The sequence below is a fragment of the Gallinula chloropus genome (assembly GCF_964237585.1).
Source record: "Gallinula chloropus genome assembly, chromosome: 14".
Classification (NCBI taxonomy): Eukaryota; Metazoa; Chordata; class Aves; order Gruiformes; family Rallidae; genus Gallinula; species Gallinula chloropus.
Window position 1 is genome coordinate 20626647 of NC_140099.1, and position 17496 is coordinate 20644142.

Sequence of the window (17496 nt, forward strand, 5' to 3'; positions counted from 1 at the left end):
CAAGGCGTTTCCGTGCTTCCCAGAAAAAATCCGGGGAGCATCATCACCCCAGCGGGGATGTAGCACTGCCAAGGAACTCCTGGACCTCACACACAAGAGGCTCCAACCTTTGCTTCCGAGGCTGCCTCCGCGACACTGGAGCAACGCCCAGCCACGGGCTTACTCCGAGGTTACGCTCGGGGGAGCCCCGGACCACCCGTCCCACCGCCAGCCCAGCGCACAGCCGGTTATCCCCACCACCCAGGAGCGTTTCGGAGAAGTTGGGGAGGAAGCCCAGGAGCTCCTAGAAAACCATCGCTCCTGCCGCAAGCTCAACCCCGCGGGCTGCGGGCGGAGGCTAGAAAGGTCGCCCGGGGCTCGGGTGGGGAAGCGGGGGGGCTCCTACCTCGCTCGTTACCGGCGCCCGCCCCGGGAAGCGCCCGGCCGCGGGCAGCGGGGCCGGAGGCGGCGGGGCCCGTCGGGGCGCTCCGCGGGGATGGCCGCCGGCACCACGGCGCCACCCGGGGGCCGCGGGGGGAAGCGCCGGCTCCCTTCGCAACCGCGGCGGGACGCGCCCCCGGCCCCCGCCGACGGCCCCGAAGCCGCGGCACGGGAGGAACCCGGAGCCGGGAGGAACCAGGGGGGAAGGAGCCGCGTCTGCCCCGCGGGCGGCACTTCCACCGCTCGCTCTCCGCGCTCCGGAACGCGGGGCTGGGGAGGGGGTAACAACCCTCCGAGCCCGTCCCACCCCGCCGGCGGCTCCCACCTGTTACCGCGCCCAGGCGGGGGGTCCGCGGAGGGCGGCGGCAGCATCCGGAGGGCTGCCTAGCCCCGAGCGAGCGCGCCCCGCGGAGCGGACGGCAGCAGCGGCGAGAGGCGCGGCGCCCGCGGGCTCTCTCCCCCTCAGCCCGGGCGGGGACGGCGTCGCTCCGCAGGGCGCGGGAACCTCGCGGGGCAGGGCGGTGCGCAAAGCCGCTGCGGGGCGCTCCCCCGCGGCACTCACCTGGGAGGGAAGCGGGGCGGCGGGGCGGGGCTGCCCGGGACGGGAGCGGCGGCGGCCGAGGACGCGGCGCGGGCCGGGCCGGCCCTATTTCTGCTCTCTGGGCCGGAGCCGCCTGACGTCAGCGCCGCATTTGCATATTCCACCCAATCGCCGGCACCTGTGCGGGCACGCGGGACCGCCCCCTCGGGGCACGCGGCGGGAGGGGGCCGTCGGGGCGCCGCGGGGCGGGGGCAGCGCGGGGAGCGGCGGGGGGAGCGGGCAGCGGGGCACCAGCTCCTTTCCCTTCCGCTCCCCTCCCCTGGCGGCACCGACTGCCGGGTGCGGGGTTGCGAGAGGGGCTGGGGGGACTGCTTGGACACCCTACCCCGCCGGGAGCCTGAGGCCGTCGGTGGGCTAAAGACCCGGGGGTACCCCCTTGGGGTGCGCAGTACCTCGGGGTGCTGCTGCCGATCCCCCCCCCCCTTCCCGGCAACCCCAGCGTCCGTCCCCGGGAGAGCCGCTCAGAGCAGTGCGGGACCCAGGCTCATCTGGGGCCGGGCGAGAGGCGACCACCGACCCCTCGCGATGTGTCTCTAAAACTGGGGTGTCCTTGTGGGGCACCGAATTTCGCCCGGTGGGACCCTGTAACCCCCCCACGACCGTGCACGGCAACCGCGCAGCGCAGAACACGCAGCTTGCAAAGCGCTCCTTCTGTCCCCACGGACCCCTGGCTCCACAGGAAGGCAAACACACCGCTGCCCATCCATTCTCCTGTGCAGCATCACGTCTGCATCCAAAAACACAATCAAAATAAAGTAAAATACCATTTCCCCATTTTTTTTTTTAAAAAGGGATGTTTCCAGGAAGGGAGGGCACAAGGGGACTGCAGAAGCGAAGAGGATTTTTGGGGGGGTCCTTGATTGCAGAGGCAGGAGGTGAGCAGTCTAAAAGCCCTTATAAAACACACTGGGTTTTGTGTTTCTTCCCTATAAAGACTCTTAACAGCTGGATCCCGATGAATTAAATGGGATTTGACATTGGCTTCGGCGTGAAAAGGATGGGACCCATCAGATGAGGGCTTAGAAAGACACAGAAACCACGTCCAGTCCAGAAGAAAAGCCATGCCATGAAGTTACAATCGAGATTTTTCTTTGCCAGGAGCACCAAGTGATCAGACAGGTGGTTTTTTCCATGATTTTTCACACCTTTGGGTCCAGCCTGTTAAATGCAGCACCTCCAAAATACTTTCAGTGTATTAAGAAAATGTAAAAAAAAAATTAGCTTATTCTAGCCAAACGGCTTGTAGAGACTGTTTTAGGAAGGCAACGATCTTGAAATTGCTGATTTAAGGTTTGGATTAAAAAGAAATCACAAATGTAATAAACCGGGGAGTATCCAGGGTGAATTGTGGGTGGGTAATATAAGGGAGGGCTCTGCAGTGTCTTGACAGAAGAAATGAGTGCATATTTCACAGCTGGCCTGTAGGTTTAAGAGGTCTGAGGCTTTAAAAAAATGAAATAAAATAAAGCTGAAATCTAATCAGAGACAAATAGGTTATTTTCAGTGAGATCTTTCTCCTGAGAGAAAAAAATTGGAGATGGTATCGGCGGAGACAACTCTTCCCCATTTCCTGAGGTGAAGGAAGAAAAGTCTGCCCGCTTACCAACATCACTTACGCTATGAGAAGATGTTTGTGCTGTCAATTTAGCCATTTCTCTGTCTCTCTTGAAGGCAGACACAAGCACGACGTGTGCATTAGCAGACATCTGAGGTACCCGCACAGCCCCTATTTATTTATACCCACGCCTGCTTGGGGATGCAGAGTCGGGAGGCGACCGTGTTCCGCCGCCACCGCCAGCTTGCAGAGGTGATGCTCGCGACTGCATTTGTAGCAGTCGGCATATTTTCCTCGCTTTACACCGTCTGATGCAGGCTGAAGTGCCCAGGCTGGACTTGCTGTGCTTCTGCCAAGACAAAGCTCGGCATGGCAGTGCTGGAAGGCTGCTGCGACCTCTTCATGTCATCAGCTGAGGGGTCCCTGGTCCCGGCGTTGAGTCCCCGGGCTCACCTACCTGCAGCTGGGATCGCAGGGAGAGGGATGGCTAAACGAGGAGAGCACTTACCCTGCACAGAGGGTGCGTGGGGCGGTTGGGCTCACGTAAAGCGCCCGTCTGCTCCCCCATCAGTTATCAGATGCCAAAGGCGACCATGTTCCTAAGCCAGGTCTCCTGGATGCACACACCTCCTTTTCCCACCGTGAGCACAGTCAGGTACCAACAGTCATTTTAGCATCTTCTCTCGCACGCTTGGGTCCTATGTGATCCCCTGGTCTTTTGGTTGTGATGTGTTCCAACCTCCTGAGAATACCATTTATAAAAATCAATCAGCAAGCATCCCCTCCTCACCCCCTCACCCTCCATCCAACTCCACCCCCCTCCTCTTCAAACACCTTTTTAAAGGTCCTGAGACCTTCTAAAAGCCCTGTGGAAGCCTGGATGCATCCCAAGGGCAGTTTCTGAAAGGGAGCTGTGGGAGCTTTGCTGAGGGATGATGTCTGCTGTCCCCCCACCGTGCTGGTTCACCCACCTGCAAAGGCTGGGAGAAGCCAACAGCTCTGTTATAGAACTGGGGAAATAAACTGCTTGCTCCAGAGCAGGCTGGCAATGAAAAACTGATAAATTCCTCATCTAAAAGCCTGGGTGAGCTTGAAGCAAAATAATTGTTGCTTTCCTTTGAACTGGGAATTGGAGGGGCCCAAAAAACAGTGATTGGAGGCAGAAGGAAAAGATAAATGAACGATTTTAAAGACAGATTTGAGGAGAAGATTCCTATGCAGAAAAAGGGGGAAATCAAGTTTTCAAGTTTTTTTCTCTCAAAATACAGGATAACCAGTTTGCTGAAAGGGGAATTAAGCATCCTCTGCTCCTCTCAGTTTAAAAATAGATATTAAAACCAGAAAACAAGCAAGAAAGTAAAAAAAAAACAAAACCCCACCCTGGAAGTTTAGAGGGATGGAAGCTGCTGAAGTATGTTTCATGTAACAGAAGCAAACCCAAGGTCTGTGAAGAAGGAGAGAGACCTCCTGGGCCAGCCGCGGTCTCGCGTTCTTGGGTGAGAGGAGCTGGAAATGTGCAACTTGTTGTCAGCTTTGACTGATGCGACTTCAGGAAGTTGATGAGAAATTTTAAACAACAGATTGGCAAGGCAGAACTCCGTGTCACTGAAGATACGATAGCATTCGAGGGTGACCACGGCGGTTAGTTTAAGGGAAAGAGTTTTGAAGAACAGATGGTCTTCTCTTATTGGGCTTTTTTTTTGTTTTTAATTAAAAGACCCCTCCAAACAAACTCACAACACAACAGAGCGATGCACTAAGACTCCCTGATTTCTACCAGTAAAGGAATTAACTGGCAACCCTCTGAGCCTCCTGAAGTACTTCCAAAATCTTCCTCAGAAGGGGAGGAGAAGGGTTCATCTTTAAAAATTCAAACTTTGAATGACAGCGGATCACCCACCCACCCCTTGTCCAGTCCTGCTCTCTAAATGCAGTAATTAAACACGAGTTTTTAAAAGAACATTGTATTCACTGCAAGCAAGGAGCTGAGGAGGTAATAGGACAACAAGATTCATGCTCATCACTTTTAGTTATTTGAACCGAGAACCTAAATCAGACCTGATTAAAATAGGAACTCAAACCCAGATTCAACCAAAACTGGAGATATTAAACAAATACAGATGTGACAAGAGTCGTGATTCAATTATTAGGAGTCCATCTTTTAATTGCTCATTAAGATGACAGTGTGTATCTTTGCCTACATACATTTAGCAAAGCCTTTTCACTTTGACAGCGCATAAAATTACCCACGCCAACTGTATATCTCTTACTCTTTATGTCAACTTTAGAGTCGCTGGTTTTTCATTATCCTCTTGGCCACAAATTAATAAGGAGGAACAAATTTAATAGCAGCCTCAAACCTTTAGAGATTATCTCAGCCTTGTGTATCTGTGCCAGTTAAATTGCCATTTCTTTCTGCTTAAATTTAATGTGGTCATCTTGATACAAACACACACATATTTAACGCTGCTCTCAGGGCACAGTACTGGCACACCGAGGGGCTGCTCTGAAAAGCTGACGTGGAGCTCCAACTTGAACTTCTCCAACCTCATCACCCTCCCTTTAAGATGTGACAAATGGTCCTGGAGCACCTCCCCTACAAAGAGAGGCTGAAGGAACTGGGTTTGTTCAGCCTAGAGAAGAGAAAGCTGTGGGGGGACCTCACTGCAGCCTTCCAGTCCCTGAAGGGAGCAGAGAAACAGGACTTGGTGCAGGAGTTCCTGGACACAGGTTTTCTTCCCATAAACAAGGTATGTTGGGAAACAACCTTTTATTTCAACATCATCTGCTGAAATGCAATTCAATTCCCTAAGCTGGCAGAGAAACTCTGGGAGGTTTGCTGGTCCACAGTACAACAGGGAGCTTGCTAACACTGACGGGTACTGTTGAGAGCAACGCATGTGTAAACAGGAATAAAAGTCTTGCAGGTTCTGGGGGTCTGAAACAACAAACAAGCAGTTGTCACCATTTGTCAGCTTCAGGGTTAAACAGATTTCTGGCAGGAGAAAGCCAAGTTCCAGAAGATCAGTATATGGAAAAGACAGCACCAGCTTCAAGGCAGAAGGGATGTGCTGGCAATTTCCTCTCAATTCCTGACAAGGCATCTCAAACACAGCTGGCGGATCTTCAGTCAAAACCAAACAGGAAGCAAACTGCTTGAGGCCTTTACGAATGTGAATAGAGAAACTCCAGAGAATTTTGACTATTGCAACACTCTCCACTGCTCCCTGGTCAGAGGGCCGAAGATCTGAAGTAGTGCTGAACTCAGGAGTCTCATCTCCTTCGTGAAGCCCCATTTCAAAAGAGCCATCTTCTTTGTCTGTGGTCTTGGTGTCACCCAGAGGGCTCCCTTTCTCCTCTGTAAAGCAGGAGGGGGGGGATCTCTGCACAGTCTGCACTATCAAGGCAGAAAGGTGCTGGGTAAAATCTTGGTTTGTGGCAGTGTGTGACATACAATGAAAAGGCAAGATGACAGTGTTACAGGGGTCAGGCACTGCACGCTGTTCTTCCTCTGAAGGATCCAAACTGCAAAAGAGATAACAAGGCAAAGTACGAGCCTGAGTTTCAAAACAGTCACAGCTACCTACAGCTCATGGTGCTGCTGCTGCTGCTCTGAACTTTGAGGTATAATCTTGTTACTGCAGTTACATCAGCCTAATTTCATAAAACATCTTAAACAGTCAAGAATGCATAGGTTGCAGTTGTATTCATTTCTGTATTTCTTTTATACATTTACAGCATTTAGTTGATAGAAATATTCCTAATTCATATTATTCCTTTGTCCTGCCACTGAATTTTCAAGATGCTTTCAGATCATCTTGTGTCTATACATTGTTTTGTCTGTACATAGTAACTATTTAATTTGTTAGATCAAAAATAGCATGGCCAGTAGGTCTGGGGAGGTGATTGTGCCCCTGTACTGGGCGCTGGTGAGGCTGCAGCTCGAGTGCTGGGTCCAGTTCTGGGCTCCTCACAGGACATGGAGGTCCTGGAGCAAGTCCAGAGAAGGGCAACCAGGCTGGGGAAGGGGCTGGAGGGCAAATCCTCTGAGAAGCAGCTGAGGGAGCTGGGGGTGTTCAGCTTGGAGAAGAGGAGGCTGAGGGGAGACCTTCTCCCCACCTCCACTGCCCAGCCAGGAGGGTGCAGAGAGGTGGGAGATGGTCTCTTCAGCCAGGGGACAGGAGATGGGACAAGAGGCAATGGGCTCAAGCTGTGCCAGGGCAGGGTCAGAGCAGATGGGAGGGCAAAGTTCTTCCCTGGCAGAGTTGTGGGGCTGTGCACAGGCTGCCCAGGGAGAGGCTGAGTCACCTTCCCTGGATGGGTTTATAAAAAAGGGTAGATGAGGTGCTCAGGGATCTGGTTTAGCTTGGGACAGGAACAGTTGGACTTAATGATCTTAAAGAGCTTTTGCAACCTTGTGATTCTGTGATCTTCATACTGTGCACAGCCACTGGTTGAGAGGCTGGGAGTGTGCAATTTATCAGAAGTTAAAAATAAAGTGTTCAGCTCATCTTCCATTTCCCAAACCCAACAGGCACTTTGCAAATCACTGGCTTGAAGCCACTGACTTTATTCCAGGGTTCAAAGGTTACAAAGACTTTATACTCTTACCACTGATTTCGCTTGAAAACAACTAGAGGCAGCGTGCAACCAGACACACTGGTTTGCCTTAAAGCCGGGTCTGAAATGCACCATCCACTATTGGGACTCAAAAAGCTGATGGGGGTTTAAGCCAGAGCTCAGGAGTCTCACTTACCACATCTGGGGTCACTTCCATGTGCTTTACAGGAATCCAACAGAGAGGCAGGTGCCTACGGAACAAAGAACCATCAGGCAGTGGCAGCTGCTGCCAGATTTCAGCAGAAGTGAAAAGCAAAGTCAACGTTGGCTCCTGCTTTTTAAGGCCAGCAGCTCCCTGCTGAGTCCTGACTGCTGTACCCGTGGGCAGCTGAACAGCTGACCTGTGAGGATGCTGACACACCAGGTTTTTAGTTCAGGCTGGGCACTCTGAGGCAGCCAGGAACGCAGTGAGAACAGATGTGGCCTGTAGGCCTTTCAGCACACTACAGACTTCAGCAGCAGCGCACAGCCAGGCGAAAAGGCAAAGGCCCTGGAGAAAGCCCAGCCACGCTGGCAGCAGAGGCAGAGTCCCTCAGGGCTGGCTGTCTCATGCCCTGAAGCCAGGCATATGAAGGGCATTTCCTATATCAAAAATGACATCACAACGCAGAAGTTAAACAGCTGGAGTTTGAAGGAGACCAATTAGGCCAACACCTATTGCCAGAGAGAAGGTTCTTCCACTCTCTGAGGAAGAGACCTGTCTTCCAAAAGGTGCTGAACTGCTCAGTTCAGAGAGCAGTTCAGCATCTCAGAGCACACTGAATGAGACACTAATGCCAGGTAAACATCTCAGTCCTGACAGCGACAATTCTCTGCAACTCTGGTGAATTCAGATCATGCACTCACTGTACAAGGTGGACCAAACCCACCACTCAAATTTGGGGCTACCTCCTTTCTCAATTATAACAGCTCAGAGAATGAAAATACCTTTGCTGTGGATTACTATAACAACACAAGTTTAATATCAGAAATTAGCTTGCAAAAAAAACAAACACTACCACATTAAAACTGCCATAAAATAAACACAAGTGTAGCAATTACCTGATTTTTACACCCAGAGTCTGGTATTTCAAAACATCTCTGGGGAACTGTATAGTCTGTAGGAGTCAAACTACCAGATTGCAAAAGACTGCTGGCTAGGACTGTTTCTTCACAAATTATTTCTAGAAGAAATACAAAGACCTTTTAAAATTGCTGAAGTAAAACCAAAATGAATGTCTAACAGTGTCTGTCAAACAACTAGAATTAAGATTGCATCATCAAAATGTGACCATCAGTCATTAAAGCTGCAGGGTCTCTTCACAGAACAGCCAGGACAGAACAAAACCAGGCACAATTTTAGTATCCATAAGTGCACTGGAAGGTGCACTGAAGACTGCTAAAGCTCATTTTTTAAGCTAACCACCAATTTAAATCTCAACATCTTGTGTGAGAATTCTCCATGTGATTTAGTTTTAACAGAACTGGTCCATTTCCTTGAAACTTGCCCTGAGTGTTACCAAAGCATTGCCAGGCTGGCAAAGCCACAGCAGAGCAGTTTGTGAGCTTCACAGCATTCACTCCCATTTTTGCAGGCGTCAAGCAAACAAGCAGAAGATCTGTAAAACCTTTAACCTGGCTCAGAAGGTCCTGTCCCTCAAATGCCACTCAAGGAAATGATCTTACCTCGAGCCGGCCCGCTCACGCGTGTACAATGTACGTGCAAATAAACAACAGAATTCCAATCACAGAATCCCAGCCTGGGCTGGGCTGGAAGGGACCCAAGGATCACAGAGCTCCAACACCCCTGCCACAGGCAGGGACACCAACCTCCAGGCCTGGAGCTACACAAGGTTGCCCAGGGCCCCAGCCAACCTGGCCTTGAACACCCCCAGGGATGGGGCACCCACCCCTTCTCTGGGCAGCCCCTTCCAGCCCCTCACCACTCTCTCTGGAAAGAACTTCCCCCCAATATCTGTCCTAAACCTTCCTTCCTTTAGCTTTAATCCATCCCCCTTGTCCTGCCATTGTCTGCCCTTTCAAAAAGCTGATTCCCTCCTGTTTCTCTGCTCCCTTCAGGGACTGGAAGGCTGCAATGAGGTCCCCACAGCCTTCTCTTCTCCAGGCTGAACCAGCCCAGCTCCCTCAGCCTCTCTCTGTAGGGGCCCCTGCTCCAGCCCTCTGATCATCTCCGTGGCTCCTCTGACCCCTCTCCACAAGTCCCACATCTTCCTTGTACTGGGGCCCCAGCTCTGGACACAGGACTCCAGCTGGGGCCTCCTGAGGGCAGAGCAGAGAGGGACAATCCCCTCCCTGTCCCTGCTGCCACCCCTTTTCTGATGGGAGTCCAGGATACCATTGGCCTTCCAAGCTGCAGGAGCCACTGCATGTGAGCTTCTTCCTCAGGCATAAGAACTCCTGCCTGTATCTTTCTGGATTGATGGCAAAGTTTAGTAGATGACACCAAACCATCTCTCAGGCAGAGGAAGCACAAGAGAGATTTACTGCTTGAACAAAGCAACCATGTTAGCCAGAAGGAAACTCAAATTGACAAGAAAACCAGAACAGGGCAGCATTATTTCTGGATTTCTCTTCTCTATATATGTTTAATCTTTGCCATAAGCCATTTGGAAGACATGTTTAAGTTGAATAAAATGCTAGTGAAACAGATGGTGTCTAGAGAAACTGCAGAGAAAACAATTCACAGAAATAGTGCATCAGAAAATGAATTCCATTATTCCTGATTTCAGGTCTAACAATGAAATAAATTGCCTAGCATAGCTCCATTTTTTTAAAAATAGACTTCTCAAAATCAGTATTTTGAAAACAACCCTTGATAGCTAGGTATGTAGCAAAGAATTCATTTCTGTTGTTAAAGCTGAGGAATGTCCTAATCCTGTCCTACTCCTTGCTATCCCACTATATATTAATATATTTATAAATATCCCACTATATATTTATATCCCACTTTTATATTTATTTTTATAAATATAAAAGCCCTTCCTCAAGACTCTACTACAGGAATCTTATGGAAAAGGACCACAGTCAGTAACCCCAGTCTTACACCAGTTTTCCTGTAAAATTCCCAAGTAGTTCAGAAAGATCTTGGTATTTTTTCCAAGATTCATGTGCTCCTTAAACATTTGCAATAATGGAAAAAGATGATTGATCAATAAGTAACACCTAAACAGTCACAGCCACTGCTAGCATGCATCTTTACAGCTAGCCCTGCATAAAACCCCAGGCTGCCCTATAGCCAGGCTGTCTCACTCCTGCAACTTCAATGCTTGATGCTTTAAAGCCAGCGTTGGCTTAATTTGGGAGAACCTGGCATTTCACCTGGAGGTGAAAAGTTATCCAGAAGGGCTCCAAAGGCAACTCAAGCACATAAATAGCAACTAAACCTGCATCTAAATTGCTTCTCCTTTAATTTAAACGCTGTCACTTCATTTTTACTGAGTGATCTAAGACCTCTACTGATTCTGCAGAAATGCCAGGAACAGACTCTTTCCAAAGACCTCTTCCCCCACCCACCAATTCACTGGTAAGAGTAAGCTGTTTCACCCCCAATTATGGAGACTGTCATCACTTTTCTAAATGGTTACAAAGTCGTCCCCAACCAGATATACCCTACTGCATTTTAAGCTTTCATTCAGGCAAAAGCAAAAGCATCTTTATCTCTTCTCAGACACACATGAATTTCCCAGTCAGTCAGTCCCACGGGCCCCTGCAGAAGATGCAGGACACGCCACTGTTCTACGTTCTAATGCAGTGGGTACCCTTGGTTGAAGCATCCAGTGAAATGGGATTTTCAGGTAAGGTCAGCAGGTGCTGTGGAACACAACAGTGTGCTGAAATCACAGGCTCAGTCTGAACCCAAACTCCAGAACTGCCTCTTACTCATCTCCTTTTCTGACCTCCATTCTGGCCTGACAGAAACACAGCCCTTGCCAACAGCAGGAATGGAACAGATGCTCCAGCTCCCCTTGTGCAGACCAACAAGCAGAGAAGCAGTTTTAGAACGTGTCTACAGATGCCACAGTTCCCATGAAGGCATGTATCTAGACTAGCAAGAGAGATACAGTCCTCTGCTGCTGCTTTCTGCAGTAAAAGCAGCCCCGTGCCCCAACTTCTGTTCGAGTTAATTAACACCACAGTGAACATCAGGTCAGCTTTGCCAGGTCACATGGCACTTGCACTACGCCAAAGCTGCCGGGTCTGTCTGCTCTGACTTGATAAGCCCCATATCCCTTCACAGAACATCCAGGTACATCAGTGCAGCCCAGAGACGCAGAACCCAGAGGCTCAGCCCAGCAGCACGATACATACATGATTACCTTGGCTGGAGCTGACAGGACGAGGCAGAGAGGGAGAGGAAGGACGAACAGGAAGAGAAGAACAGTTTGGTTTGGAGCTGGCAGCGGTGAGCCTGGAGTCCTCACTGATCTAATAAAGAAAGTAGGCAATAATTAAAGAAAAATCCTAAACACACGGGACACGTCAGAACCTGAACTGCACTAAGTCTACAAAGATTTCCCAGTTGGAGTAAAAAGAACGTTACTACCAAATGTGTTTGGTTTCTGAGGGGTGCCACACGTTGGTGCTCACACCCTCTCAAGTTCCCATTTCCCACTAAGCAGAATTCCACTAAGAATTCGGTTAGAGAAGTCATTCTGATCACTGATCCCTGCACTGACAAAACCAGCAGCAAGTTTCACAAACCACAACGACAACAGGATTCTTAGGCTGCAGGGGCATCACAGCTCCTGATAATACAACTTATTTCCAGAACAAGATTAACCCACTGCACAGCAGACAGGAGAACAGGACAATTCAGACTTCTGATCCTTTCCCATTGCTCAATACTCGCAAGAAGAAAGTCTGGGAAAATCATTTCAGTCCTCTGCAACACAAGCACTGATCTCACACCTCAGCACTCTCTGTATAAGATGGAAAATACAGCTGTTGAGGTCAGCTGCATATTTATTGTGTGTACCATTAGGCCATTTTCTCTTTTCCTCCCACTTCCTCTATCCCAAGCCAGCAGAAAAAGGAACATCCTGAAACTGCATTGAAATCTAAATAGGAGAAAGAGGTGATGTTCAAACCTCACACTGCAGTAAAGCACAAACACTGCACTCACTTCCATGACAAGTGAGTTTAAGGAATTCTGCTCAAAGCCAATCTGGAGAGGACTCACAGGCTTCTTTTGTACCCAGCACGTTCTGCTCTCACAGCACCCAACTCACCTTTTTATCAGAGCTGCTCAGTTTGTGTTTCACCTCCTTGGCTTTCTGAATGGCTTTCAGCACTTCCACTGTGTCTGGTTCCTTTTCTGTGGTGATAGTGTTATCCAGACAGACCTAAAAATGTTAAAAACATCCAGAAATACAGAAAACAAGGCAGCTCTGTAACTTATTGTTACTTATGTCATAAATAAATAGTTTGATGCAGATGCTGTGCATGTCTGTAACCCTGTAAACAAGGTAATGACCACGTCAGACCTCATGACTTGAATGCAAACTCAGAAGTGCTTGGGAAGCTCCACACCCCACTGGCACAGGCACCTTCCAACAGGAACACCCTGTTACCCAGTGAAAGCAGGGCAAGCTCTCCCTTAGATCTGAGGAGCACACCCAGCAGCGTATACATGGTTCCATTCTCTAGAGACGTACTCCAACCCCCACTAAAAACTCCTCAGGCTTGTAGAGCATTCACACAACTTTCCTTACCAGGCTTTAGAAAGAAAAAGCTGTTCTTACATACCTCTGAAGCCCTGTCCCCAAACTGAGCCAGTACTTTGGTCCCATAGTCAGGGATGATGCTCAGTGGGTTGCTGGATAACACCACCTTTTCTAAGCACGGGAGGTTTCCTATATTTTTTACTTCATCAATCTGAAAGTTTTTCAGTAAAAGGATGAATACACAGATTGGCTAAATGAGAACACCACCACAGTCTAAGCATTTCTTGACTAAATTACATACAAACAGTAACCAGGAAAAAAAATTCTCTCCAGCCACTTTATTTGCACTTTCACCCTCTAACAGGAATCACTTGTGTTCTAAAGCAATCTGACACTAAAATCAGTAGTTACCTGTTCGACTTTGTTGTTGCTCAGATCCAAGTTGACTAAAGAGTACAGCTTGTTAAGACCACACAGCCTTTCCAGCTGATTTCCTGCTAGATTCAGAGTTTTGATGTTTCCCAGTCTTGTGTGAACACCTTCCAGCGATGTCAGCTTGTTGTAGGATAAGTCCAGGTGAACAAGGTTGTAAAGATGCTACGAGAGCACAGAAAATCCAGGTCACACACCAATTTGCTAAAATTGAACCATATCAAAGGCTTGTCCATTTGCTCATGCTGGATGCTGCCCAGCTGACAAACACAACACGAACTTGCTCATTACACAGGATTAAGCCTGCAGGAAAGGGAACTTCCTCCACTCTATTTTTCCCAAGCCATTGACACAGCCAGCAACGACTGGATTTAGTGAAGAACTACATGTTGCATGTCAGTGTTGGCAAGTAAGAAATGCACCCTTACGAGGGCTTGATGCTAGGAAGCTATTTGGGCTTAAACTCTTCTCTGCAAGATGAGTGGCAAAATCCTTTAGCAAAAGGATTCTGTCTTGGAAGGTCCTGGGCAGCCTGGCAAACATCACCTTCAAAAGCATCCCTTACCTGTAAGTTTTCTACCAGAGACACCCCATTGTGACTCAGGTCCAGGAACTCAATCTTGGGAATTAATTTCTAGAAGGGAAAAGGTGCACATGTTAAATGCGTTTTAGCTTAGAAACCTGGCTGTACTTCCTTCACCAACCAACTAACAACTAACAGGCAAAGGGAAGGGAACTCTCCAAGGCACAGACCCTCTTCTCAGCTTTCAGCAGTAAAAAGCGTTCTGCACCCATTCTAGTGCAGCCAGAGTGCAGACTCCTGCTCGTGAGAGAACCAGATTACTCTGATGAGCACGGTCACGTTTGCATTTGAAACCTGGGTTCTCACTGAAGACAAGCAAGTTGCCCCCAGTTTAGCCCCACTAACTACAGATCAAACTCATTAAGAGGCCTTTCCAGCTCAAACAGGCCTGTCTGTATTACACAGAACCCTGGATAAAGATTACAGAACTAAAAATCAGAGTAAGTTGAGCAGTGCATTGATCTCCACATCATTACCTTGTGGAGCTCAAGCACGGACAGTGCAAGGGGAAATCTTTCAGAAGAGAGATACATGAAGAAATTGCAAAATCCCTGCTGAGTCATGTGACACAGAAGACCAGCCATTCTTTCCCCCCACACACAAATGAAGAAAGATTTCTTACCACTGAATCATCAATTTGAGAGATGCTGTTGTGACTCATATCCAAGGTTGTTAAAGTTCTCCAAGTTGGGATAACTGCTGTCACTGGACAGCTTGAAGTTGTATCCTCTGGCTCGCACTGATCAAACTCAGAGGCCTCTGGCACCAGGATTTCCTGTTAAAGACAAGCACCCTAAAAATATTTTACCTGCATCTTTGGTGAAAGCCCATTGTTTCACAAGAAATCCAAATGACCTTATGGAAGAAAGATCCCTAAGCCTTATCATCACCCAGATTAAAGTTAAAGGTCTTAAAGCAGGAGCTGAGTGTGTCAGAATGATTTTAGATCCACAGGGAGGGAGTCCCAAACACTGGCAGCCAACCCAGGCTGGAGAATGGGAAGGAAGAGAGGGACTGTGAAAGGTACGCTCCTCAGACCCTTGCCAAATCACAGCCCAGAGAAGAAGCCACACGCATTCAGCTCTCGAGGAGTAACAGAAGCACATTCCAATCAAAGCCAGGGGATGAAGTCCAAGGCACTGACAAGATGGGTTTGAAGAAAGCATTAGACCATCTCATAAAAAGGCATCTAGTTTTCCCATGTGCCCATAGCATTCTGGCCAGAGCACATGGCACCAGTGCAAAAGGCAGGCGGTTGCAGTTCTGGTTGCTGTGAATAAAATTTTGGGAGAAATCTCTTAAGGTTTGGGGTTTTTTTTGGTCTTACATATATCTTATAAACTCTGAAGGCTCCCACTCACAAGCTTTCAGAAGGGCCAGAAACTCTCAAGTATTTTTCTAAATAATATGCTGTATATAATATTTTTCTAAATCATATGTTCTTCTCCACCCAGAGAATCCTCTGAACAACAGGTTCTACACACAGAGGATGGCAAAGGCAACTGAAGATCCACAGGAATAGCAGTAGAGCTGCAGTTTTGCTTTCTAAACTTCCCAAGCCCTCCAGTGCACCTTCCCCAAACCACTACTTCGTTTCATCTTTGAACATACCACACAGTTACAAGGAAATTCTTCATGTAATAAAAGGGCTGAAAAGACACTGACCTGTAGCAAGCAGTGTTAAAAAAGCTACTCAGCAAAAGTCTTTGTAATTCACTGATTTGGTAGAAGAACAAAATATCAAACTGGTTCCAGACAAAAATTATCTGAGGCCATTTTACATTTGTTCTGTAATGGCATTTTTCCTAGAAATTCTGGGCCACTCATCTCTAAAACTGATGGTTTTGTTAGTTTGGTTTGGGTTTTTTTAAACTTTCCAATACAGTTAAAGGTGAGAAAGGGGACAGGACTTACACACACATGCATGTATGCACCTGTATACACTGGCCTAGCCATAGTGTTGTCAAAGAATGCAAGGTTGAAATGAATATTTCCTGCCTCCCCATGCCTATTAGCACCCAGTAAGGCTCTGTCACAGAAACCCTAGAGGGCACCGCTGAAGAGATGACATCACATGGCAGAATCAACGTCTTTCTTAGAGAACTGTGTTGAAGGTTGGTAGAATAAGCACCTGTAACACCGAGCTCTAAATGCTTACAGGTGTTTACTGCCAGTAAAGATCTTGTGCATTCTAACTAGGCTCCAGAAGCATGCCAAGAATCCCATCACTCTGGCAGAAACACCGCCAGTACTTGTGCAAACATGGCTCACCTTGAAATACTGGAGTCGACAGGTAAAATCTAGAATATGACCTAGATCAGTTTTGGCATCTCCATTAGCACACGTAGGCTTCCCCTGCAGCAACTGTTGAGTGACAGCATATGGCTGCAAGGGTCTGATGTTGAAGACTTTTCCAGCCATTAAGAGCTGCTCTCCTGAAAAACACAGGATGATGGTATCGAACACAATGCTGCCCCAGTTACCAAAGAGTAAATGGTACCTGCAAAACCTAATGTCAGGGATTTCATGTCTATCATTTATATTCTAAGCTCATGATTAAGGCACCAAAACAATGTCTTTTTTGCTTCTAAAGTAGAAGCACTGAATTCAGATAAATTTTCTTTAACACCAGAATAACCCAAGTGTTCAAACAGGCACTCTCTGCATTCAAGCCTTAAGCTCCCAACGCAACTAATGGCAAATTTCCCTCTTAACAGGGCTGGAACCAGACAAAGTTCATTTATATAACATACAAATTGCTAAACTTTGAGATATCCCTAAGTTCAATAGCAGCAGCACCTACCATCTAACAGACAGAACTGACATCCTTTGCTAAGCTGCTGATGTGCAAAGCTGCAGCATCTTCTTGGACAGTCTGAGGACTTTCACCACACTACCACCAGAGCAAGCTCCCTGGGCAGGAAATGCATTCTCTGGCAATATTTTTACAATCCCATTTCTTTCCAGGAACACTAGGAAACAGCATCCAAAAGCCTCCTCTGACAGCATCCCAAGAGCAAATGTGGATTACAGCAGTCAGAATACATGCACACGTGGAATTAACATCTTCCTCCTCTTCCTTTTAAGGACACCAGTTTGACCTGACAGACAGGAGAGCATCGGCTTTCCTGATAAGCAGAGTTCTCCAAAGACTAAAACTCCCTTTGGCTTCAGTGGGAGCAAGTCCCAGAGTCCAGCTGCACATCACCACAAGGTTCCACTCACATACAGCGGTCAGACATCAATGATTTTGGCACTAGTGAGGCTACAGGCACTACAGAGTCAGGGAACAGTTCTTCAGGACCTTCCTTAAAGTGTTCCACAATTTGCTGAGTGCCCCCTCTGAAGTGGCTTCACCTAAAGTTAATTTTGTGCCAGAACAATCTGAACCACGCTTCACCTATCACCTCAGCCAGCCAGAATCACAGCACAGCATTCAGCCTCCTGTCCCTTAAAACAAAGCCAGCATGGGTTAATCATTTCACACGCCTCCTGCTCCTGGGGAGCCACTTAGAGATGTTGCAGTAGTGCATTTCATTTTCAGCTCTCAGCCTCAGAAAAGCACATCCTTTCATTAACTGACCAGAAGGTCTCATGTTTCCTGAATTCTGGAAGAACAACA

At 48.2% G+C, this 17496-nt stretch overlaps 1 protein-coding gene across 1 annotated transcript; it reads right to left on the minus strand.

The window, feature by feature from the left end:
- Positions 1–4747: 4747 nt before the first annotated feature.
- On the minus strand, positions 4748–15800 carry LOC311196772 (nischarin-like; the record flags this gene model as incomplete). The annotated part of the gene is made up of 10 exons (XM_084270393.1): positions 4748–6101; positions 7329–7387; positions 8238–8359; positions 11513–11621; positions 12425–12538; positions 12942–13070; positions 13271–13456; positions 13857–13925; positions 14497–14649; positions 15789–15800. The coding sequence occupies 10 exons, from the start codon at positions 15798–15800 to the stop codon at positions 5210–5212; spliced, it is 1845 nt and encodes a 614-aa protein (XP_084126519.1). The 3' UTR covers positions 4748–5209.
- Between the last annotated feature and the right edge of the window lie 1696 nt (positions 15801–17496).